The sequence below is a fragment of the Apteryx mantelli genome, chromosome 5 (assembly GCF_036417845.1).
Source record: "Apteryx mantelli isolate bAptMan1 chromosome 5, bAptMan1.hap1, whole genome shotgun sequence".
Taxonomy (NCBI): Eukaryota; Metazoa; Chordata; class Aves; order Apterygiformes; family Apterygidae; genus Apteryx; species Apteryx mantelli.
In genome coordinates, this window is record NC_089982.1 from 84,395,145 (window position 1) to 84,419,288 (window position 24,144).

The window sequence follows — 24,144 nt, forward strand, 5'->3', positions numbered from 1 at the left end:
GATAAAGTAGTGAGCCATAGCTTGAAAAATGAAATTATCTTGGGCCACAGAACAGCATGTTGAATGGCTGCATCTACAGCGCATCTTAATGCCACAACTAGAGCCTTCGGGATCTTTGCTCTCTGCTAGAAACGACCTTTCTCTCTTCAACCTTTCTACTTACGTTCCCCACGAGGCATCCAGCTCTCCCAGACTGAGCGTGTCCTTGGTTGGCACTAAAGGGACCCATTCACATACTGAATTTGAGCGCTTTTGGCACTGTATCCGATTCAGTTTAAGGGCTGGGCATGGGTACCCATCCCAGGAGGCTGGACGGGGCTAAGACTGTCCACCTGGTCTACCAAGAAACCTGAAGGTGACCATACGTTGTAGTTGCTGCTGGGTGAGTTGTGTTTTGACCGACATCCAGAAATCTCAGCGGTCCATTATCACTCTGCTGCAGCTGGCTGGCCTTAAACAGGATTGCACCAGGCAACGACTGGGCAGTTTCCATGCCTAATTAAAGTCAGTCTGGGCTTCAAAGCCGACTTCCCAAGTTGTGACACTTCCCTGCAAAAGGGAAGTAAGAGGGGGAGCGACGAATCGATCGTTGTGTTTCTGCTAAGTTCCTCTCCAACTCAGCAGGAAAGCGCTGGTCACAGAAACCACACAGATCCTGAACTCTGTGTTTTCCTATTTTCCTGAAATCTATTGAATTCGCCTGAAGAGGGCGAAGAGGAGAGGTGATGTGGGGGATGGAGAAGGCTAAATAATGGCGTTTCTGTTCAGTGAAGCTCCTTGGAACAAGCAGTTTATGACATTTTTTTTTTCCCTCCCCCAACGTGTAGAATCCGATCTGGAAATCCAGGGCTAAATCTCCCGTGTGTTTAAAAGCCCAGATGTTTAGTTTGACACAGAAACATGGCACCTTTCTAGCAAGCAAGATGCCTTTGCTGCTGGTAACCTCAAAGAGGCTGATCTGGGATAAGAGGAGTTAAAGCCGGTCGGCAATCGCTGCATCCCTAAACTGGGTCATTTGAAACCTTCCCCTCCCTCCGCATGAAGGGTCTTTTCCTTTGTGCTAAAGAGCTTTCACGGACGTCATTGATTCCCGCGACCGGCAGCCTGGCAGAGAGCATTGTGAAGAATAAACAATTCCTCCCATCCATCCCCGTCCCTGGCATGTTCTCATGAACCCGTAGGCTCTTAAGTCGGTAATAATCCCCTCCTGTCCCTACCCGTGCGTTTAATCGTCCCTCAAAGTTTCTTCTGAGGTAGGATGAGAAACAGTGGTGGAGATGGAAAGTGTCTGGTCGGCAGTAGCGTGGTGTTGGATCGTTAGAGCTGGCTTTTATGGGTCTCGTCTCCATGCCTGAGTAGGTTGAGGAAAAATCGTATTGGATTAAGTCCTTCTGTATCTGACTCTCACAGTCAGAATTAGAGAAGCGTGAGGATGCAAGCCTGGGTAGCTCAGAGCATGGGTGACTTTTTTTTCCTTTTTTTTTTTTAACTCACTAGTTTTAATTCCAGTCCATGCCAGCAAGGATTACCAGTTGCCCCTGCTGCTGATGCTCGTTGTTTGACTCTTCATAAATATCTCAACAGGGGCAACGTACTCTAGGTGACCCTGCTTGAGCAGAGGGGCTAGACTAGAGGATCTCCAAAGGTCCCTTCCAACCTCAACCCTTCTGTGATTCTGTGATCTCAATCAGCGCAATGTGCTAAAGAAGTGGTGATGGTTTCCAGCTCCTGCTTATTCGGATTTGTTGTCAGTGAAATAAGAAGATAGACTTGAGGAACAATTATGCTCACTTAAGAGTGTGGGTAGCTTCTGCAAGGTGATGTTTGTGATAATGAGATGTTCCTTCAACAAAGCAAGTAGCAGGCACACAGAGCTAGATCCTTTTCGTATTATGCTCATGGGATAAGTAATTCATTGAGAACGAGGATGGCACCACATTTTCCAAAGCCTCTAGGTCTGCCTCTTCTGTAGGTCGTGCTCTACACTAGAGAGTCAAAGAGGGGGAGAAGGTTACAAGTTAGCCAAAGCTGGACATAGTCTGGCCATATAAGCATCTGTTTCTGCGCGTGGGAATGTTACGGACTAAGCAGCAGGAGATGTGAATGGAGAGGAAGGGAGGCAGAGAGGAGTGGAGGTTGTTTGGAGACCCTGGGCAAATACTGCGTTGTGGGGTTTACACTTAGGTTAAATTACTTCTGGAAATGACGCCTAGATTCCTGAAATTTTTTTGGAGATCAGTGCCTTTGAGGATGGTGCCCTAAGCTTTTAAATTGGCTGCCACTCAAAAACTTAACATGAAGATAATAAGGTAAATATTGTCTGAAACCCACTGATTACTGATAGCATCCTTCTCACTTTGTGTTTGCATTGGATGTCGCCCCTTTTCCATGTGTAGCGCTCTGTTTTCAACCCTTACTGCACTTAAAAAAACGAAATCTCTTACTTTTCTTCCTCCTGCTTTGATGCATCCCTGCATTTGCGATAGAGCGTCTCAGACCAGACTCATTCTCCAGTGCGAGAAAACCAAAGCAATGCATTCAGGATTCTCGATTTGACCGGATTGGATTTGAACTAAGAAGCGTGGGATGAATTTGAGCCAAGTTTGCCCCTGGTCTTCGGCAGGCTGGATTTCACGCAGTCAAAATGCGATTAGTTTGTTAGGCTTGGCCGCCGCGCCGACAAATACAATATTGGGCTTTAGCAACAAAGTTTGTCTTGTGTTTTTGCAGCAACAAGCGACCACAGAAAGCTCTCTCTGTTGTTCTGGGTACAAGCTCCTGTACCATTTAATGCCTGGTTAGGGGAGTCTCTCATTTAATGGCAATACTGAAGAGCCTTCTGTGTATTATACTCCCAGCAAGGGCGTGATAAAAATGGATGTTTTTGTTGGAAAGCTTCTTTTAAAGCATCCATCTTTTTAAAAGTCTGAGACGGCAAAGGCTTCAAATAGACCCAGATGGGGATATCTCTGCTACTAGCCAGTGCATTGCTATTATGTTGAAGTTAAAATATTTAACCTGGGTGGAGTTCTCAGTCAACCCCGACGGGTTTGAAATGAACTAATTTTAGCATAATTTCGATGGCTGTTTGGCCTAGGTGGGGGTGGCCAAACTTCATGAGCTGGCGACTCGCGTCTCAGATGTCCACGTTGCTGCTGCATCACTTCCTCTGTAACAGCTGTAACGGCAAAGCCGCGCTCCCCACCTTTATCTCCTGTCCAGAGTGACCTGTTCCCATATCTTGGGCCAAAACATCGAAATCTGCACAGCTCAGAGAAAATCTGTGCTGTCGGTAAGAGCTTTGCTCGCTCACGAGTTTGGATCAGTCATTTAAGAGGTAGCTCTCACAGGACACGTGTCTACCTAAGTCAAGTTGAGTTTGTGGGTGGTTCTTGTTTGAGTGATGTACTCAAAAGGGCGAAGAACCATGACACGTTATCAGTCAGGCCCAGGGTCCTACGGAGGTTTAGGAGATTGGCACCTGCACGTGTTGAGGATCTGGTTTCCTACTTCACTTCTGCTTTATTACAACTGTAACATTTTTTAGGCATTTTAGACAATTTCCTCTTATCCTCACTGCCTAACACAGGGGCATTTGAGCTCTGTTGCAACCTCTTAATGTTTGTTTTAACATCACTAAAGTATAACTGACACGAGGTGATATTTGGTGCCTGGTTAGGGAGGTCTTGTTTACTGGCAAAAATAGAACGGACCGTAAAAACTGAATTACAGTGATTCCTTGTTTCTTTTATCTCTTACATGTGCATCCTGGCCTCTATCATCAAGGAAACCTGCAATCCCCTCTTTGTGTTTCTTTGCATGCAAAAAGGCTGAGATATGCTGTTTAACTGCTGCTTATGTGTATACAAAAAAAATTATGACCCCAGTGCAAATTAAATCTCTGAAAATTTCAGAGAAATCGTTCCTCCCCACACTGCTGCTGTTATTGTGCCCTGTCTCTTCAAATCACAGCTACAATTCTTGGCATCCGAATGTCCTTTCCGACTCAGAAGTGCCCTGTAGAAGGAGGGAAAGATGATTTCTTGGGGGCACTGTACCTTGAGCCCGTTTTGACGTGACCTGCGTTCAGGCCTTTTTGCTGTTGTATTACAGAAAGGAACGATCAGTCTGACGATTCCTTGGCTTATCCTACTGAGGGACACGAGACCAGAATCTGAACCTAGTGAAACCGAGGAAACGGTAGTCCTTACGTGCCCTGGCAGAACGTCTTTTCTGAGTAGGTTTGTCAAGCGTGTCCAGTTCAGCTCCCTAACGTTCAAAAAACCAATAACGTAGCCATTTGCACTTGATTATTCAGATAGTACAAGGCAAAGACTGGCCTTTCTCTGAAGAGCTGCTTCCTTCGTCACGGCCGCCTGTATTTTTCTTTTATTTGTTACCTAAGAAACTGAGTTGCCCGTGATGGTGGTGGGAGTCTGGGAAGGAGCTGAGGATCAGAAAAGTATCCTGCGTCACAGTGTCGCTCTCTTCTTCTTCAAGCTGGCAGGGTATAATAGATGCATTAACGGAGGACGGGTGGCCCAGACCCCAATCTTTGGCCACCTTCAGCGCTCCTCGCAGTTCATATCTTCACCATGCTAGGGGCAACTTAATTTGAAGTCGAGTGCTAGCGGGCTTTGACTCGCTGGCTTTTGGGAACTGCAGTCTGACGTTTGCTGGGCTTTTACTAAATTATCGACTGAGTTAAAGACTTCTGTCTCTTTTTCTAGTGCAACCTGCAGCTGTCAGGCCTGAGGTCATGAGCTCTTTGGTGATTACAGGACACATCTGCCTTCGCTTTAGGACGGGACCTCATACTTCTCCTGGAGCTCCACCTAGAGGGGAGGAAGCTGGGCTTGTTGGGAAGCGCTGGAGACAGGAGCCAGCAGGAGCTGGTGGCCTCTCTTGGGTGTTCTTCATGGACAGGGAAGCTCTTGTGAACTTGCTAAAGACAGCACGGTTGGAGCAGCTTCTCTTACATACGTGTGTTGCACTTGTGCCCCAAAATATGTGGGAATGGTGTAAATACAAGATCAGCCTGTTTGAGTTAGAGTTGTCCGAGATTTTGCTACATGTCCTCCACTGCTCACAAGTGAGACATGAGGTTTTCCACCAGCTCTGCTCACTGATGCTTTCAGGTGGGACTTCAGTGCCAATATCACTCACTGCAACTGTCTAGGAAGAAAATAAGAAGTCCTAGGCATCTTTCACTAAGAAGATAATACTTCCCACCGCTCTGTGTTTTCTCACCCAACCTGTGGCTGTCTAGCACCTTGCGATGGCTGTGAGTGGTTACATGTGGCCTGTGGTCACTGCTGTCCCCTCACTGCTGGACCCTCTCGGTGCAGCTCTGTTTAATGAGGAGAAAACCAAGAGCAAATCCAGCTCCGTGTTATCCCAAAGCTGAGGAAGGGGATTTCTGTACCAAAACCAAGCACACAGGTGCAGTTTCCTTAGCTAAGGATGTCGAAACCACACAGTGCTCTGTGGTATCTTTTGGTTTTGGTTCAAAAGGCAAACCATTGCGGTTTGGGTTGGGGCTTTCCTTGAGACCATGGGTCTGAACTGCAGATTCCTGGTGTCTCCTGCCCAGTTGCTGTTGGTGGTAGGTGGCCGGTTTCTCTGTGGGACCCTGCCATAGACTTTGATCTTTTGTTTTTCCAGCTTTTCTTCTGTCGTAGGACGTAGCCATCTCCTGCGGGACTGACTGCTTCCAGCAGATGGTTTGCCCTGTGCCTCAATAAGACAGTGGTCTGCCCATCTCGTGTCAGGGTTGGGAGACCCGTGCTGGTGCCTGGGCTGTAGAGCGAAAACTTTGCCAATGACTTGAGGAATTACGCAGGACTGGGTGAATAACGCATCTCCTCTCTTGCAGGTGGAAATAACTCCCCAAGCGTTGTCCTTGAGCTCACTCGAGCTGCTCTTCTTCTTCTTCTTCTGTTTTCATTAAGAATAAACAACCTCCGAACTGGCTCCTACAGTCTCCTCTGCATGCTGTCTTTAGTTTCCCAAACTCTTACCGCCGCCATCTCCGACCTTGGCTTGCCTCCATCCTTGCTGGGCTATGACGTGGATCCCCAGTCTGGCTTTGCTGACATTCGAGGTTGAAGCAACACACAGGCTTAAATAAAGTGTCCCCTAAATGACGGCGCCTTCGTTTCGTTTTAAAGTCTGTTACACAATAGTGATGTTTTAAGTAACATCCTTGAGGGGAAAATATGACAGGATTGAATGTCGGGTTCTTCTCCTCTAACCGAAGCCTAGTTCTAGCACGTTTTTAATATACGATAGCGCTGGAATGCACAGTACTGAGCTGTGCCAAAAACCCACTGCTTATTAACCTTAGCAACGGGCGTTTTTTGTTTAGATTGTATTTATTCTGTTGCGGGAGTCATTGTTCTTTACCATTCCTTGAACATTTTGAAGGTTGATTATGAAAGCCCTGGCTGACAATGCTCAAGCTCAGCCTTTTGTTGGGGAGATTAAAATAGAGAATGGATTGTGAATAACCTGGGAGGGCGAAAAGTTAATCATCCTGTTGACTCAGTTCAGGGAGCTTCAGATTTTTCTCAGAACTTCTCAGCATTGGGTTTTGCTGTAGTATCTATAGGGGCTGTGGGTGCTCATCCCACCGGAGAGCGGTCATGGACCAGGTGGTTACTGAGCGCGTAACTTGAGGCGTTGAGCAGTTTGGTGTAGAGGTGGGCCAAAACATCTGAAGCAGTGGACAGGATTGAAAAATAAAAATTGAATTTTCTTCTCATTTATTGCTCTCCTAGCTTTTTTGCACTTTGCATAGGCTGGCCAGTGCAATAAGCTGTGGAAGGCTGTTTGCTCGTGTCTGTAGCTGCAGATATTTTTGCTAAACATCTTCTGTTTGAGAAGGAATCTAATTACGTATACCCTGATCAAGGAACTGTGTGTCAGTAACCATGGAAATGCACTGAGGCTTTCATTTTAATTTTAATTGTGCCTCCTCAGTTTGGTCCCCCTGCTTCAAGATTCACAGCCTTTCCTGGTCACCGTGCTATTTAAGAATTCCTAATCTTAAGAATTCCTATTCTTAAATAGGATAAGATATAGTTTTAGTCTGCATTTAGGGGCGTAACCTTGTGCTAGCTGGAAGCAGGTTGGCATGAATGATTTCTCTTTTTTCCCCCATGCTGTAATGCTAGATGATCCCCAGCTTCCTGGCATGACTCAAAAACCCGTGCTCAAAGCATCCCTTCAGCTTGGATGAGGACACCACTGTTGCGAGTGAAACATGGAAGGAAAAGTGCATAACTGGAAATAGAGCTACAGGAGGCAAATTGAAAGAGTCGGTTTGCTCAGTCGTTTTTCAGGAGCGTGAGCTGACGGGAAGAAATATTTGGGAGAGTTGATCTGTTTTTTATAGTCCTAGCTTCCATATCGTTTTTCCAAACCTGTTTTGAGCATTTCCAGACTGTATTTTTGCGAGATCTCCGGAGGTGGAGTTCATCCCAGCCGACCTGGTCGCAGAGCGACCATCGCTGATCCGTGACCGAGGCGGATCGCGCTTGCTGTCGCTATAAAAATGAATCGCGCTGCCTGAAAGCGAATCGATGGAGAACCCAAAATGCAGGCGGTGTAAACGGTGACGGGGATTGCAGCAAAGCCGTCAGTCACGTAACCCTTTTATATAGATAGGAATTGCTGAAGGTGCATCGGCATTTGTCTGAGTGCAAACTCCTTTCTGCTGGGATATATATGTTCCTTTAATATCTCCAAAAGCATTCACTTCCAAAAGAGATAAAGACACTTTGATTCCAGAAGTGTATCTGCGGTTAGTGCGAGTCCACGGTAACTCTTTCCAAATAGCTACTCCAGAAGATCTGCGGACACCTTTCCTCTTAAGACAACCTTTCTCCCCAGTTGCTTGTGTTGCTTTTATCTGCAGTCCCCTAAATTGTCTGTAATTTTGTTGATTGCTCAGAAAACCAGGTGTCCTGTCCGTGGTCCCGCTGAAGCTGCACGCAGTTTATACACACGTACACAACATTAAAAAGCTAATTCCTTAAAAGAACCTATTAAAAGGTTAGAAATGTTGCCTGCATATAGTGAATGGAGAAGAGTCTGGTTCCCGCTGTCGCCAACGGGGCGAGCGTTGCCTTCAACGCTTCAGGCGACGGCGCACGCTAAATAAAAAATGACAAATCCCACGTATTTTCCTCCTGCTTCCGAAAAAAAAAAAAGTGGTTCCCCAATTTTTCTCCGAGTAGAGCGCTTTGCTTTCGTCCTTTACAGAAAAAGACTTCTCACTGGTGGCATGGCACCGTTTCTGAGCGGAGTGCGAGGCGGCTCGCTGGGTGAAGAGCTGTTACCAGTGCAAAGCAATCAGCTTAATTGCCAGCGTTCATCCTCCGCGCCGCCAGACACAGAAGTTAATGAGTGCTAATTAGACTGGTTGAGGGTAATCGATGAAAGCCCCATTGATTGGTCCTCACCCGCTAATTTGAATAGCTGCTGTTGCCTTTGTGGCGTTTCTCCCCGATTTTCGCGTCTTAGAAGAGCATCAGTTTTTATCCTCTTTGTCATCGCACAATGCTTTTTTTCTCCGTAGGACTCCGATGGGCAGCGTTTTCCTGGGCTGGGTTGCTTTTGAAGCAAATGGAAGCAGTTGTTTTGAGGGTCAAGTAGGATCTATCTGCTCAAGCTTTTTAAACCCCCTGGCAATGCATCGCAGCTTGCAGTGTTGCATTTTGATCCAAATTTCAGGGGCAGCATCTCTGCTACCTTCAGCAGACTTCTTCATTTCTCTACAACTAAGTCGCAGCTTGTTTTCATGCTGGCCTTCAGCTGGGCAAAAGGTGGATGAGATGTTCGTAGATGTCCCGTACTTGGTATCAACCAGCTAGGAGGTAGTGGAGTTACTGAGTAAGGAGTTTTTTTCCTGAAAACGGGATCCTGAAACGGGATCCAATTTGGTGTGATTACTAGGGAACTGAAACTAGGAAGCAAAGATGAGTTTGAAGACATCTTCCAGTGTTGACTTGCAGCATGTTGCTGCTCATACGATGTATTCTGCGTTCAAACTGTCCTTCTTTAGCCTCTCTCTGCTATGCCTGCCTCTTATAGGCTTGGCTTAGGATAAGCCAAAATTGTGCAAAGCTCAAAATACGCAGACAGACTCTTTACGCTTTTTTCGTACAGGTCTATTGGCAGCATGAAAGCAGAACAAGGACATCAAAGTCTTCCTTGACATCTCTAGGTCTCCCATAGCTGGTTATTCGGTGTTTCCCACTTTGGGCAATGCCCGGCTGCCGGGAGCACGTCTCCCTCCGAGCCTGGAGGGGCACCTGGGAGGGTCCCACACCTCTCGGTAGATTTACCCTCCAATGAAAACGGGAAAATTAGGGTATTTTGATGAGCTGACTTTTTAAAGCAGCGTCACTCTGGCTTTGCAGCCCTAGAAATACCTGTTAGGCCGTTTGCCTTTGACCTCGGACCATGTCCCAGTAACCCATTTGTAGGTCGTGTTCAAACGTTTGCATCTGGCAACTGCTCCGGGTTGGATTTTTCAGCTTGAAGTCTTCAGCGTGAGCTGCGTCTCAAGACGCTTCTGGCAGTTAAAGAAAATAGTAAGAAAGGAAGAGGTTTTCGACTCGTGTTCTCCTTCCGAGCTTGCGAGTTGGAGCAGTAAGTGCTGGTATATTGGGAAATAAATTCAGTGTCTCTGAAATTCCCGATGGCCGCTCAGGGCTCGTCTGCAGACCAATGTCTGCAAACCAACGTTTTGGGTTTAATAAATGCAAATTTATGCAACAAGAAGCAGTGGTGTTCCGCTACATGTAAAAAAAATAAAGTAAGGGGGGGAAAAAAATAGAAAGCAGGCAGGCTTTGCAAAGAGTTTGCGGGGTGTTACTCCAGAACGGCTTAAAAAGGAAAAAAAAAAAACACTTTTCAGAAAGTGGTTTTTGCAGCAGCGATGCCCAACGTGGTGCTTTCTGGTGGTTTTTTTTCCCTTTTTTTTTTTTTCCCTGCATTTGCCATCATAACATCATTAATACGGAGCCTCACGAGAGCTGGGGCATCATATCTCGCTTAGCAGCCCCTGATTCCCGAGGTTCACGACCAGCGATCCCCGCTACACCCGAAGGGCTGCTCTAGCAACGGGGCTGAACTCACCGGGGCAGAACTACACCCGCTAAATCGCTCTTTTCTATATATTTTAAGGCTTTCACCGAGCGACACCCTCCCATACCGTGTTTTTTTCCCGGCTTGCTGCCAAACATCTCGGGACCGGCACTTGCTGTCGCCGTCCTGAAGAAGGGATCGTGCCTAAAAGATTATTTAAAAAAAAAAAAAAAAACTTGTTCCCCCTCCTTCGCTTCCTCTCCCACCTTGATCTTCCTCTTCCCGCTCCGATCGCTCCTTCCCGGCGTCCTCGAGGAAATTCTCCTTAGCCGTTCTGCCGTCGCCTCGGCTCCGAAAAGCCGCCTTGCACCCCGTTTCGTCCACGGTTTGTCCCCCCAGTTAATGTTTTGCATCGCCCGATGCACTCAGTGAGCTGCCTCGACCGTCCTTTCGCCTGCCTTTTCCCGCGGCACCGGCGCGGCTGAGTGTCGCCCTAACAGGCTCCTGCGTCCTCCGTGCGTGCCGAGAGCGATCGCCTCGTTCTCCAGAAATCCAGAATGCAGGAATCCCGAGTACGTCCGAGGTGGCGGCAAAGCCCTGGCAAGGGGCCATGGATGCCCGCGTAGGACGCGGGCGATTCCCGCAGCGAGAGAGCCGAACGGTCCTTGCGTGGTCGTCGCGGAGCCGTTTTAGCGGCTCACTCCGAGCCCGCCGCCGGCTCCCTTTTTCCCTGGCGGCGACGTGACGTCAGGCTGTTTTTCTGCGGCGCGCGCAGGATGTCGCGGCCGGCCAAGAGCCGTGTTTACGTTGAGAACGTTACAAGTATTTCCTCCCCGCTTCCGAATCGGCCCGGGAGGCAGCCGAGGGGGAAGAGAGCCCCGGGCTCCGAGCCGTACGGGGAAAAACACTTTGGGTTTGCAAAAAAACTGGGGAGAAGGAGCGTGAAAATCCCTCCTGGTTTGCGTTCACGTGCAACGTGCAGTTGATGCAATAATCCGTATTGCACGGAGCGGGGTTTAAAAGCAGGCTGGGAAACCTCCGGATCCCTGCTGCAGCTTAATTTTGCGGTCTCCACCGTGCACGGAGCCGTTCCCCACAAATACACATTAAAACTCGGCGACTGCTTTCCTCCGGCCGTGGTTTCCAAAGGGGAACAGAAAGCCTCGCGGTTTTGAGCTCCAGAGCCGGAACGGGTCCGGTCAAGAGCATCTCCAGCTCTGGAGCAAGCCCTTAAAACGGTTTCATCAGCCACGGCGAGCGCAAAGCGTCGAGTGCGCCGTCTCGCCGCTGCCGAGTGCCGTTTTCCCGCGGTTCCCACGCCGGCCACGGAGCCTGGGGGCGGGTGGGACCTCCAAGGGAAGCCCCCAGCTCCAGCTCCTTTCGGATCGCCGGGTTTCATTGAATATCAGGGAGAAAACCCATCCTGGCAGTGTCACCGGTCCACTCGGCCGTGAGACATCCCAGCCCGCTCCCAGGAGATGCTGCAAATGCGACCGGAGAAATGATGAGCGCCTGAAGCACAGGAGATGGTTCAGCAGCAGATACCGATGGGTGGCACCTACCGAGCTGTCTCGTAGCATCAGCAAACGCGGGGCTCTTGGACCCCGCTCCGGCCGAGAGCGTTGCCGTTGCCCACCTCTCTCCTGTTCGCCCGCACCTCTCGAGCCGTCTCTGTTTGGGAGGAGATAACGCTACCCATCTTCAGGAGCTTTTTGAGATCTTCATGGGAAAGACCCACCACCAGAACTGTGTATTTTTATTCAAAAGAGTCGCAGGGGGAAAACCTAGGGATTGTTGCAGGGAAAACGATTTTACGGGTGTCATCATCGTCGTGTGGTTTTGCAGGACGTTTGCGGGGAGGGAATGGACAGCACGTGCCACGCGTTTTCAGATCGTTTTAGATTATTATTTATAGCACGGGTACGTGTTCCTTGTGCATTTAGTGAGCGAGCGCAAATGCGCCGGGCTTTGCACGCCCGCGAGAGGTCCGTCTGCCGCGTCCCGAGCTGCCTCGCGGGCACGCGGCTGATGCACAGCTCGGACCTCACTGCTGCAGAGCTCCTGTTCCTGGGCACGGAGCTGGCAGGTCATAAACGTTGCTTTTCTAGGGCTGCCAGAAATCCAGAAAAAGGTATAAATGCGTCATAATCGGCCCTGATCAAATTCCGAGGGGAAAAAGGCGAAAGCAGCGGGCTGCCGATCTGCAGCAGCTCTGTGGATGCTGCGGCCGCGTTGCTGGAGGTGGAGCGGGGCAGCTCAGCCGCCTGCTCGCGCTCTTCCTTCTGGCCTCGCGCTTCTTGGGCATTTGGGGTCAAAGCCCCTTGCCAGGCTCTTCCCGTACGTTGCATTTAGGTTTTCTCGAAGAACGCTTATTTGCACACGCGGTATTAATTTCCCCTCAAACCAAGTACTTGCCCTTCGGTGCTGCATCCCCTAGCTCGTTCCTCTGCGCGGGTTTCTGTTCTCTCCCCAAATTCGCTCGCTCCCTGCTTCAGCTCTTCGCCTGGGCTAGTCCGTCGTCCCCTCCCGTTGGGGATGGGCGAACGCGGGCACAAATCCTTCCGCTCCGAATACGAGCAGCGACCCCAGCCACGCGTCTAACTCCTTCCTTCTGGTCCTTCTGGGCAGGTGAGATGCACCGCAGGGCCCCCAGCTTGGGGGCGTTTGGGACCCGTCGCGTGACGCGGCCGGTAACTGTTCTTTGCTCTCTTCTCCAGGTCAACATGGATTTGTGGGTCTTTGTCCTTTTGCTCGGAAGCAGCCTCATAAGCGTAGGCACCAACAATGTTACTACAGGTAAAATACGCTCCTTGTCTCCTCTCTTTGTCTCTAAACCATCTTTCGGCTCAAGGGAGTAAGCGCTCGCGTTCTTGATGGCTTCATGGCTTGGTGGCTTGCGCCATCGGCCCTGGAGCTCACTGTACGAGGGGCTGAGAGCACCTGGCGGACTGGAGGTCCTCGTAAATGGGACCTGCAGATTTGTCCGGTAGCAAATATTGATCCTCTCTTACTCTAATTACTCTAATCTTTCTTATTCTAATTACTCTAATCTTTCTCGATCTCCTAGATGTATTTAAGATACCTTCTTTGGTAGGAGTCACCTCACCATATGGTGTAACGCGTTCTCCGTCTTGGACTTGGGGTTTGGGGGTTTCTGCTTTTCATCTGTGTGCTTGCAGTAACGTGCCTCTCCAGCAGCTAAATCCTTCGGCGCCGCGGAAAGGCGTCTCACGGAGGTCCCCTTGCGCTTCCCTTGTCTGCAGAGCCACCCACGACCACGCTCGCTTCCGCCAGCACTCCCGTCAAAGCAACGACAGCAAGTCCGGAGAGCGGGACGCCGACGAGCGCGATCAGCCCCAACGGCAGCACTCTGGCGACCGTTTCCACCGCGGGGTCGGAGCTGCCCTCAACGGCGGTGACCAGGCCCTCGCCGACCACCACCGCGGTGGTGGGTCTCAACGCCTCCACCCTCGGGACAACCCTGCCCACGCCTCCGGCCACCTCCGCTCTTCCCAGCGCGACACCGTCTGTCCCCCACGCCGCTGTGCCGGGCACGGAAGAGGAGTCGACGGAGAGGAATTTCAGCGTGACGGCGACAACTCAAGAGACCTCTTCTGCTTCCCACAATGGTAGGTGGCTTTTTGCTCTTCTTCCTCTCCAGATTTCCCTACCTCTTGTTTCTTTTCCCTTCTCTCGTTTCCTGAGAATAAAAGGGAACAAGAAGACTCGTTGGGGCAAATTCCAAGATGATCTAAAACAGTATGACTCACTGCAGGGACTAGATCAAAACAGATTTTTCCTGCTGAAGGTCTGGGCTTTTTAATTTAAGCAGGAAAACAACAGCACAACGGTCCCCCGGGAGCAGTCGTTTGGTGCCAACGTGCTGGGGTGCCAGCAGTCCCAGGATCTCGTTCTGCTTCCGTCACAGACGAATTTCACCTCTTTTTGTGCTTTACTGGGGGTAAAATCGGGCTAGTGCTGCACAGCTCCCAGGCGCTGGCCGAAAAGTTGAGCCTTAGCGGGTCTGTCTGAGCAATAGCGATAAATCCCCCTGGGACTGCGCTCAGCTGCAGAACTTTGATTTTCCGGAGTGTCGCTACACAGACCATTTATTTGTGTTTTGGTAGCAACCGTGGGCTACAGCCACGCTTTTTGGCACTCACACACAAAAAAAGACGGTCCTTGTCCCAAGGGACATAAGGCCTAGATTAGAGGTGGCCCACCAGGGGTGGGATCCGGCCCCTGGGGGAATGCTGACGAGCTGGCTAATTACCCCAAATGAGCCAAGCGGGGGAGGAAGGATGAGGCTGCGAGTCCGTGTCCCATGTGGTGGGGTTCATCCAGGAAGGTGAATGCAGCCAGCGTGGGGCAGGGTGAAGCCCAAAGCCGAGCGCGCCGAAGCTGTGCCCGGCACCGCGCTTAGGACTTGCTAACGGCGTTGTGGGTCGTGGCACCCGAGATGACAAATCCGTGGCGTGCGCAATACAGAGGAACCCGTGAGGTTCGTTCTGCAGGAGTTAGCTCAGCCTCGGTGTAACCGGTGCCAGCCCATTAGCTTTGGTTTATGCTGGAGCTCAGCTCCTGCAGCATCGCTGCGGATTTTACGGTGGTTTTGGGAGCAGAGCATAGGTGCATCCACTCGGACTTTCCATGCCTCATGCTGAACTAATGCGTGGACGTGTCAATACTGCATTTGCCAGCACGACCTATAATGCTTACACTGTCAGTCTTTTCCCCTTTCCTTGGGCTAATTTCATCTTTCAAAGACCTAGATGAAGAAGAATTCTCCATGTTGCCATCCTGCTATCCTTCCCCCCCCCCTTAGACCTTATAAAAGTGTCCACCAAGAATGTAGAGTTTGACTGTTCAATGTAGGTTAAGACCAAAGAGGCAGAAAGCGGCTGAGCTGATTGGAAATCGTAGCTGCTCTGTGACTCTTCAGCCATACGCTGCCCCTTGCTGCATCACTTGGGACCCAGCTTCAATACTGCGTGCCTCCTGAGTTGGGAACGTTGCATACCAGCACCTGCTGGAGCTTGGAGTGAAAGCCTTGAGAGCGCAGGGTTTAGTGAAGAACCAGGGTTGTTACCTTGGCGGTGGGGTAGGAGGGATCGAATTCAGGTAAAATGGAAGAGTTAATGCAGGGAGAAGTCAAGTGGACATCCCTTAAGAATTAATTTCTTAAGAGAAATTGGGTGTTGGGTGTCTAAATCCCTCTTAAAATCTGTGGGATCTGGGTGCCCTTCTCCTTTTGGCATCTTCAGAAACTGCAGCTGGGGGAAGCAGCAGTGAAGTTGTCTTTCCTAAGGGATGTGGAGGGCAGAGCCCATCTTTTTTAGTGTCCTGCAACACAGAAATCATCCAAACACAGTTCATCAAAGCTTCTGTGCAGAGTGGAGGAGTCCAAACTAATCCTAACTACCGTGCGAGTTTAGCTGAGAATAGCCTTCTGATGGGACTTAAGAAGGCAAAAACCGAAGTGCTGCTAAGATTTGGATTTTGCAATATGATGTCTGCTATCAAGGGGCTGAGTTTATATTTTTCATGTCTTTGCTATCATTTTTATGCCGCGGGTTACCTTTTATTGCTAACGCCCATGGCATACGCTATGGCAAGTTGGGCGTTGCTGATGCTTCTCGCTTTGTGCCAGACCTTAGGACAGACGACCGACCTGATCCTTCCTTCCTTTGAGCTCAACTGTTGGGAGCAAAATTAGTGTCGGGGCCACCTTTTTCATTAATCTCGATGGGAAATTTGGATATCAGTCATCGGACGACTCAGTGGTATCCTATGTGAGACCTCAGAGAAGGAACCGCTCAAGGGCAGGGATGGGGCAGGAGATCCTCCATGAATTAGGGCACGTACGGGCGGTTCCTGCTCCTCCGTGCTGCAAGACGTTGCCCTCAGCCCCGCGCCGCGGTCCTGCGCGTGCAAAGCGAGGGCCCTCGACCGCTTTTAATTGAACTCTTGGCTCAGTCGCTCTTTAATGCACACCCATTATCTCTTAATGTTAAAGCGCTAATGAGCTACATCAGTGGCTTGCTTATTATAGGCTTAAATGGATTATGTCGTTAAGAGCAGTGTGTTTAGAGATGTTTATGGCTCGGCTTCGGTTCCCTCTTCGGCCGCAGAGGCTTGTTTTCCTTAAGAACTTCTTCGGTAGGTTTGCGTTCTTTAACAAAGTATCGTGGTTTTTATTTTTAAAGTTGGCGTTTTTTGCAGTAACCCTCCAAATTATCCGCCCGTCTTTCCCTCGGAGAAACGACTCTGCTTCCACGTCGCCGGTTCCACGTGCTCAGCAGCGACGTGTGAATTTGAGAGAGTGTCTTCAAATTTGGGGAGGGAAAAGGAGAAAATACGGGGTGTTTCTTGTTTTCCCCAGTGGCTCACAACCCAAAAGGCAAAATAAGTTGTTTTCAGGCTTTTCCTCGTAATCAGGAAGGCTGGAAATGTACTTTTGCTCCTTTTTTCTTTATTAATAAGAAAAAGCTGAAAGTCATTTTAACCTCATGCTGTAGCAGCTCTTAATTTAAAAGAAAGACTTGCAAGAGGATTATGCGAGTTACTAAATTTGTTAGTGTCTCAATCTGTGTTCTTTCCTTTCTTATTCAAATGTGTATTTCTTTGTTGCTAAGAGAGTTTCTCTTTATTTTTTTATGCAGGTAACTCTGACAGAAGAGGTAAGAATCTTATTTCTCATTGCTCTTTATTTAGACCCTAAGTAAAGAAGGCGTTTTCAGAAGGATTCGGCTATTATGTTAGACCAGGAGAGCTGTTCTGCGGATGACGGGAATAATTATTATCCTCCTTAATTCTGTTGGCAAGGCGTCGTAAAAATCCGTTCCTTTCATTTAGCAGTTTTTACACTCGTTTTTCCATCTCTGGTTGGATGACTCCGTTCAGGGAATTGAGATTGCCAAAAGAATATTGGCGATTACACCTTGCTTTAGCCGTATAGGAATTATGAGACCAGAAATACAGCTAAAAACAAGCTGCCTGGCTGCATTTCATCATTATTCCAATCAGTATTTCAGCTTTATAAGCTACGTGACAATCCAATTAGACGCTCTTTGGTGCGCTTAAAGCACATTATCCTGCTGATGTGGATGGTGTAAATGAAAAGACCGACACTCTGCAATATTTCTTATCAATACGCATTAGCTTGAACATCGGCGTAGTGGAAACGAAAGGGACGCAGGGGCAAGAATTCGTCTTAAAAGATGGTCAGACCCGTGCAGAAATGCTCTGCCTCATTCCCGCGGGTCTGGCATGGCTCGTGGGTTATTTAGTGCTCTCTCCGGCGCTGTTAATCCCTAGTCCCGAGAGCACAGCAACAACAAAACAAAAAAAAAAGGCAAAAATCTGACTTCCTAGCGCTGGTGCTGTTAATATTTTCCATATCCTATGGCTTAGAGGATTATTCTGGGGGATCAGTCACAAATCCCGGTTCTCCGGTACCGAGAAGCAGCGCTGGGAGCAAAACTGGGAGACTGTGATTTATTCTTGCCTCTCGAGGCAGGGTTGGTTCACGCGTGGGTTTTTCGGATGTACGTACACATCTTTTTTCAGAAATCATCCCCCCTTACCGATATAACCCTCACTGAGAAAACCGATGGAGGGTCTAGCAACAGCAAACTTGCATCGCTTACATGGCTTTTCCATTAAACAGACGAATTTCTGCTAGATTAAGGGGGCTTTACCACTAAGCCCTTTTAAGTTAACCAGACCTGGAAAAGTGCAGCAGATTAAGACCAGGTACGTTGACTTCTGCAGGGCTAATCGGTGCGGGATCAGCTCCGCTATGAACTGAATGTCTTTGAGCTCGTGCTGGAGTTTTTCTTTAACTCTAAGGAGCATTTGGAGCAAAAAGCAAAGCTGCTTCACGTGGGAGCGATCCCTTGGAATAAACGTCCCCTGACGTCGGGAAAGGGAATCGCGAAACAATGTTGAACCTCTGCTGTTGCAAAGAGGAGGAATAGGTAGTTTTCTTGTCAAGGACGTTTTGTGAATAACCTCGCTAAGGATATTGCAGAATTAAAGCTCTCCTAACAAATTGCTGGTTGAAGGGTTGTTGGGAAGGTGACGGACGGAAAAGCGCTTTTTCTCCAAGTTAAGGAAAATCTCCTGCGTCTTATTTCTCGCCCTCGTGCTGCCGGGGGAACCAGCCACAGCGCTGTGCCTTAAATAACAAGTACGCTTTGGCTGTTGGTTATTTGGGGCTGCTGCGGACAAGAAACAGCCCTTGTGTTTCGGTGCCCGTCCCCATCCCAAAGCGGAGCGCCGGCAGAGCTGTCCCCAAGGGAAGGTCTTGCCTGCTTTTTCCCGAGGGAAAAGAGAGCAACGTTGCGCAGGTATTTGTCCCTTTGGCTGTTTAAGGAACGATGCCGTGCTCCGGGCTCGACGTGTCCGTCAGCAAGACGATGCCTTCCTCCGACAGGAAATATCTTGCTGTCCCCTATTGCTCGCCTGGAGCCGGCGTTATGGCGAAAGCAGCGTTTCAGAAGGCAGAACACTGAGGTCTCTGGCCGGGCTTCGCGCTGTCCGCCCACGCGTTAATGATTTCCGGGGTGCGGCGCCCCGAACGGGCGACCTGACGATTGCACCGACCGTGATTTTGTGAGATTATGGAAATCAAGGGGGCCTGAAGCTTTGCTCCTGAAGCTCGGGCCTTGGTTGCTTGGGCCGAAGGATGGTCTCCACCAGCTGTCAGTAACAGAGGGGCTTCGGCAGAGACCGAAACAAATCGTTGCATCCGACGGGAGGTGCGACACGGTTTGCATATACGTCGCTTATCAAAACCGGACAGAATTGCTGGTGCTTAGGGCAGAGACCTGAAATTCCAGGCAGAACTGAGCTTTTGATGCAAAGACTTAGATCTGGATTAACTCCAGGGTGCTAAGCGGGCTGGAGGTGGGACCGGCTCCGCGGCGATTCCTTGGGGCTGGTGCTGGACGCACGGGGGCTCGCGGAGAGCGGCTGGAGAAGGGTCCCTCTCCGGCCCCGAGGACCGCGGCCGCTGCCGATAAATCTTTGCTGCCCCGTTCGCTAGGATGCAAAGAGTTTTTCTTGGTTAACCCCGCTCGTTCTTCTAGCTCGAGCGGGGGGGACGGAGGATGCGGATGTGCCGAATCGCGGCTTCGAGACCGCGGCGGATTAAGCCGGCCCAGGTTTTGAGCACAGAAACCACCCAAAATCTTTTTTCTCGGCGCCAGCAATCAATTATTCAGTCGATAATTTAATGAGCAAAAGCTCAGGGACAAACAAATCCCTGGGAAAGCGCGGCTTCCTTCCGGAGCCCGTGGAGTCGCTCCGGGTGAACGTGGCCCCCTTTTGCCGTCCAGCGTCAGGGGGGGTCTTTGACACCGGGCACGTCCCCCTTTTTGGAGAAACAGCCAAAATAAGCTGCCTTTCCAGTTTCTAATCTTATTATCTGCTATAACTTCACCTTTCCTTATTTAAAACGGGGGTGAAGCTTCTCCCTTTGGCCAACTTTGGAACCCAACCTGGGACTCTCGCGGTGGGGGCCTCTTGCGGCACCTTGCAAGGCTTCGATCCCCTGCCGCCCGCTTCGAAGGCTTGGATCTGAACCGGAACGAACCTTGAAAAAGCTGGGAAAATCTTTTTTTCCACGGCGGAGATGAAGCCTGGAGCCCCCCCGTCAACGGCGCCGTCGCCTTTCTGCGAGACGGAAAGCTGCCGCCTCTCGCCGTTCCCCTCTCGGGGTGGGTCACGCTAAAGCTTGACGCTCTCATAACTCCAGTAGCTCTTCCTGAGCTATTCGGAGCTTCCCACGTGGATCCGCACAGCCTTCTCCACAGCAGCTTCCACCCGCAAGGTCAAAACTTCCCGGCGGACAACTTCCAGCGATGCTTCGATTAGCGCTGGCGGGTGACAACCGCAGCCCGCGGCACGGTGTTCCTCGGGGGAAGCGGCGCTCGCGCGCGTCCCGCGGGTCTTCCCCGGGGGATTTGACGCACGCGACCTTATCGACGGCTTTCCTTTATTTCCGAACGGGATAACTGCAAAGCGATGCGCTCTCTTGAAACGCCGGCTCGCCGACGGCTGCTAACTGCCCCTCTCTTTGCCTCTTGCAGACGAGACGCCCATCATCGCCGTCATGGTGGCCCTGTCCTTCCTTCTCGTCATAGTATTTATTATTATCGTGCTGTACATGTTAAGGTAAGGAGCGTTTTTAGTGCTCGCCGCCCTTCCGAGGGGCAGGAATTAGTTACCGAGTGATAATAAGCCAGCGGCCGCTCTCGGTCGCGAGTCTTTCGCTCTGTTTCCCAAGCTAAGCAAGGGCGACGCGGGCAGCGTTTTCCAAAGGGACCGAGGAGGAGGATGAAAATGCCGTTTTGGGGCATTTAATCCAGGCCGCTCCAAACGCTGTCCTCAGTTCCCAGCTCCCGAGCGCCTATCTGCTCGGCTCGGAAAGAGCGTTTGCTCACCTGCAGTAAGCATCTTAATTTATGAACCGTTCTGGCGATTAAATAATAATAATTAAAAAAAAAAAAAGCTATGGAAAAGCGGTGGAAAAATTCCCATGGTTTCTCAGCTCGGGGCCTCGCAGCAGGGATGGCACGGAGATTTTTTGCAGCAAAAACTTTGGAAAATAGGTGCAAAGACGGGAAAAATCAGGATCTGGGGCTCCTGACATGCTGCCAAGGATGTATGGAGCTTAAATTAAAAAATGCCGGAAAATAAATGGAGGAAAAGCGCGCCCTGAGGCTTCGATCCCGGTGGGCATTTGCCACCAAGAAGCTGCCCCGGCTTCATAGATAGGCAGCTCCTAACTTCCTGCGCTTCCTTTTCTTCCGTAGGTTCAAGAAATACAAGCAGGCAGGGAGCCACTCCAACTCCTTCCGCTTGTCCAACGGCCGGACGGATGATGCAGGTGAGGCCCGCGCTCGCTACGCTGGGGCCGCTCGGGGAGCGGGAGCGCCGCGTCTCTCCGAAACGGCTGAGCTCAGTCCCGGGAATCTGCAAAACGGGTCGATTAAAACGTTCGTCAAAATGACGACGGAATAATTTAGTCGCCAGAGGGGTTTTTTCCCCCATTTTCGAAAGCGTTCGCTCTCAAAAAGAGCACGCGGTCAGCCCGAGGTAGCTGGTTGCCTCCCAAGCAAATCTCCTAAAAACAGGCGGTGAAAATCACGGCGGTGTCGCGAAACCCTCCGGTCGTCGGAAGCGGGATTTTTTATCCCTCCGGCGAACGTCGCTGGGGCAGAGCGGAGCTCCCCGCGTCGATCTGCCCGCCGTACGGCGCCGCTCCCGTTGCGAGCACGGCGGGGCCGCCACGCGTGCGGCCTTCGGGGGTCTTTTCGCGCGACCTCCGGAGGGCACGGGACGTCTCGGACCGGAGCGGGGAAACCCTCGCCGAATACCGGCTTGCAGAGGGGGTTTGCTGGAAGTCGGCGAACTCCTCTGGAGTTTTCATAATACCCGTTTGACTCCCGGGAACAGCGCCTTGAGAAGACGCATCTTTGCAGATAATTAACTGTCCTTACACCCCAAAAAATCAAATTAAGGTGACAGCTGACTTGCTGTAGGCACCAAAGTAGCGTTTCCAAGGCAAAGCAAGCGAGACGTCGTTTTTTCTTTATAAAAACCTTTCCGGACCTCCTAAATACACCCAAAGACACACAGCGTTCCTCCTTTCGGGATCCTCCTTCCAAAACAGCTTAGCGCGAGACCTTCCGCGGGGCGTTGGAGGAGCTTCGTAGCACCCCAAAGCCTTCCCAGATGTTCGCGCAAGGCGCGCGGTGGGGGCAAAATCCGGAGGAGGAGGGCTAGCCGGGATGCGGACGGGCAGGGACGGGAGCGCTGGGTGCCGCTGACGCCCGCCTGTCCCCTTGCAGAGCCCCAGAGCATGCCGCTGCTCGCCAGGTCGCCCAGCACCAACCGAAAATACCCGCCCCTGCCCGTGGAGAAGCTGGAAGAGGAGATCAACCGGAGGATGGCGGACGACAACAAGCTCTTCCGGGAGGAGTTCAACGTGAGTGCTTCGGCTGGATCCCCTCGCCGCCGGGCAGGCGGTAAAACCGGGACGTTTCGCTCACGCCGGCGCGGCGTTTTGCCGCAGCCCGGCCCGGCGCGGGATGTCGCCGGTGTTTTCGGAGCCGTGCGGAAAAGGCCGGACGGGCTGCCGTCGGCGTAGGGCTGGCGACGGCCGGTGGGAAAATCCCGCGCTCGCCGCGCCGAGGCGAAGCGAAGCGGCTGGGACGTGGCGGAGCAGCCCCACGCGTGGGGGTGTCTGCGTGGCCGTGGCAAAACGCGCAGTGAGGCGGTGGCTCCCGTAGCTGGTCGCCCGCGCGGTCCCGTCTGCCGCCCGCCTGCTTTCCGTCCCCGCTCATCTTGGCATCCTCAGGCCCCGGTACCTCTCGTGTTAAAATAGCTCTCGGTATTCCTCACTTGGATCTGGGAATGATGATGATTTATAGGTATGTTGAAGGCTTTTTGCCTCGGCTTTCTCCTGCTTCCAACCCAAACAAGAGCTCTGGCAGGGAGATAGAAATGACCCTGCTTATCATAACGAGCTGTTAACTCTGAAGCTGAATGATGACAATTTACAAGACGAAAGTTGGCCTTCAGCACTAATCGTTTTTTGCAGTAGTTCAGTGCTTACCCCACAGTACCAGGTTGTCTCCTCTAGGGTGTCCAAAGCCTCCTCCTGCTCTCGCTAAGCCCTGCGGCTTCTTGTGCCCTTAAACCTGGTGCAGTTGCATCTTGCCGAGACAAAAGCACGCGACGCTGTGAGAAGTAACGAGGTAGGGGGCAAAGTTAAATGTCCGGATTGAGCGGCCTCGCTCTTAGCGGAGGAGAAGCTCAGCAGGAGCCTCGAAGGCGCCTCGTGGCTTTGGAGTCGGAGGTTTTGCTGCCACCTCGTGTCCGTGGGTCCTGGCAGTCCCTATGTCATGTCCGGAGGGGATTTGCGCTCTGTGCTAGGGCTCACGCTTAAATGTAGGTCGGCGCCTTGAGCTCAGCGGGCGCAAGGGGGTGATGGACCTCAGACCAGGTGCTCCCACGCCGCCTGTCCCCTCCGTGTGGGAGCGCCGCCGGCTTGTTTTTACCGCGCTGACGTGTCCCCCCCCACCCCGTGGAGGAGAACATGACGGAAAATCTCGTTTTTTCTACCGTTTCAGGCTCTCCCGGCGTGTCCCATCCAGGCCACGTGCGAAGCTGCTTCCAAGGAGGAGAACAAGGAGAAGAACCGCTACGTGAACATCTTGCCCTGTAGGTCCCCGCGTGTCGGGCCGCTCGGGGTGCTGCTGCCTTCCCGCTCCGCGGGGCGAGGAGGAGAAAAAAAGAGACCAGAAAAAAGGGGGGAGAAAAGCCCAGGAGACCCCTCGGGTGGTGATTGAATAGCAGGAAATCAGGATTCGAGTAACGGAGCTGCGGTTTCGCGCCCCGGCCGGATCGCTGCGCGTGCTTTAGCTTCGGCTAACGTGGCTTGCGTTTCTAACGCTGGCTTTCCGTTTTCCTCCAGACGATCATTCCCGGGTTCACCTGACGCCCGTGGAAGGGGTTCCCGACTCCGACTACATTAACGCCTCCTTCATTAACGTAAGCTCTCGGGTACTTCGAAGGGCAAAGCTCCTTTTTGATCTCGTAACGTTTGCGTAGCTGCCGTGGAGCGCACTGGTTCCCCCTCGGCTTCGTGAACCCCGAAGAACGTGGTCCAGAGACGAGAGTGAGAGGCTGAGAGCCGGGGCTAATAAATCCGGTCGGTAGCTCCGCCGTTGCTCAGCTGCTTTTGCCCCGGTCACATCTCTTCACACCTCCCTTTTTCCCCACTTCTGAAATAAGGAGAAGGCGCTTGGGCTCCTTGCGGTGTTGCAAAGCCAAGCCTGCGGGGCTGGAAGGGATTTGGTCGCCGTTCCCGGAGGAGCAGAAGACTTCAGATTAACGGCTGATTAAGTGCGTGGCCGATTAATCGTTGGAAATTCCCAGCTTCCAAAAACGAAGGGCGCCCAAAAGGAATCGAGCAACCCAGCTAAAATATACTTAGAGGCCACGTTGCCTCCTTTGCCCTTAGTAGTCGGCAGGAGT

General features: G+C 51.2%; 1 protein-coding gene across 4 annotated transcripts in view; it reads left to right on the top strand.

Annotated features, from left to right (window-relative positions):
* Window positions 1-24,144, top strand: part of PTPRA (protein tyrosine phosphatase receptor type A) — a 109,144-nt gene that overhangs the window by 72,116 nt on the left and 12,884 nt on the right. For all 4 annotated transcript variants that reach the window (XM_067298392.1, XM_067298395.1, XM_067298393.1 and 1 more), the window contains 8 exons: window positions 12,813-12,891; window positions 13,359-13,724; window positions 16,758-16,775; window positions 20,190-20,274; window positions 20,916-20,989; window positions 21,954-22,090; window positions 23,238-23,328; window positions 23,582-23,658. In XM_067298392.1, the coding sequence (XP_067154493.1) occupies window positions 12,813-12,891; window positions 13,359-13,724; window positions 16,758-16,775; window positions 20,190-20,274; window positions 20,916-20,989; window positions 21,954-22,090; window positions 23,238-23,328; window positions 23,582-23,658 (927 nt within the window). The remainder of the gene's footprint in view (window positions 1-12,812; window positions 12,892-13,358; window positions 13,725-16,757; window positions 16,776-20,189; window positions 20,275-20,915; window positions 20,990-21,953; window positions 22,091-23,237; window positions 23,329-23,581; window positions 23,659-24,144) is intronic.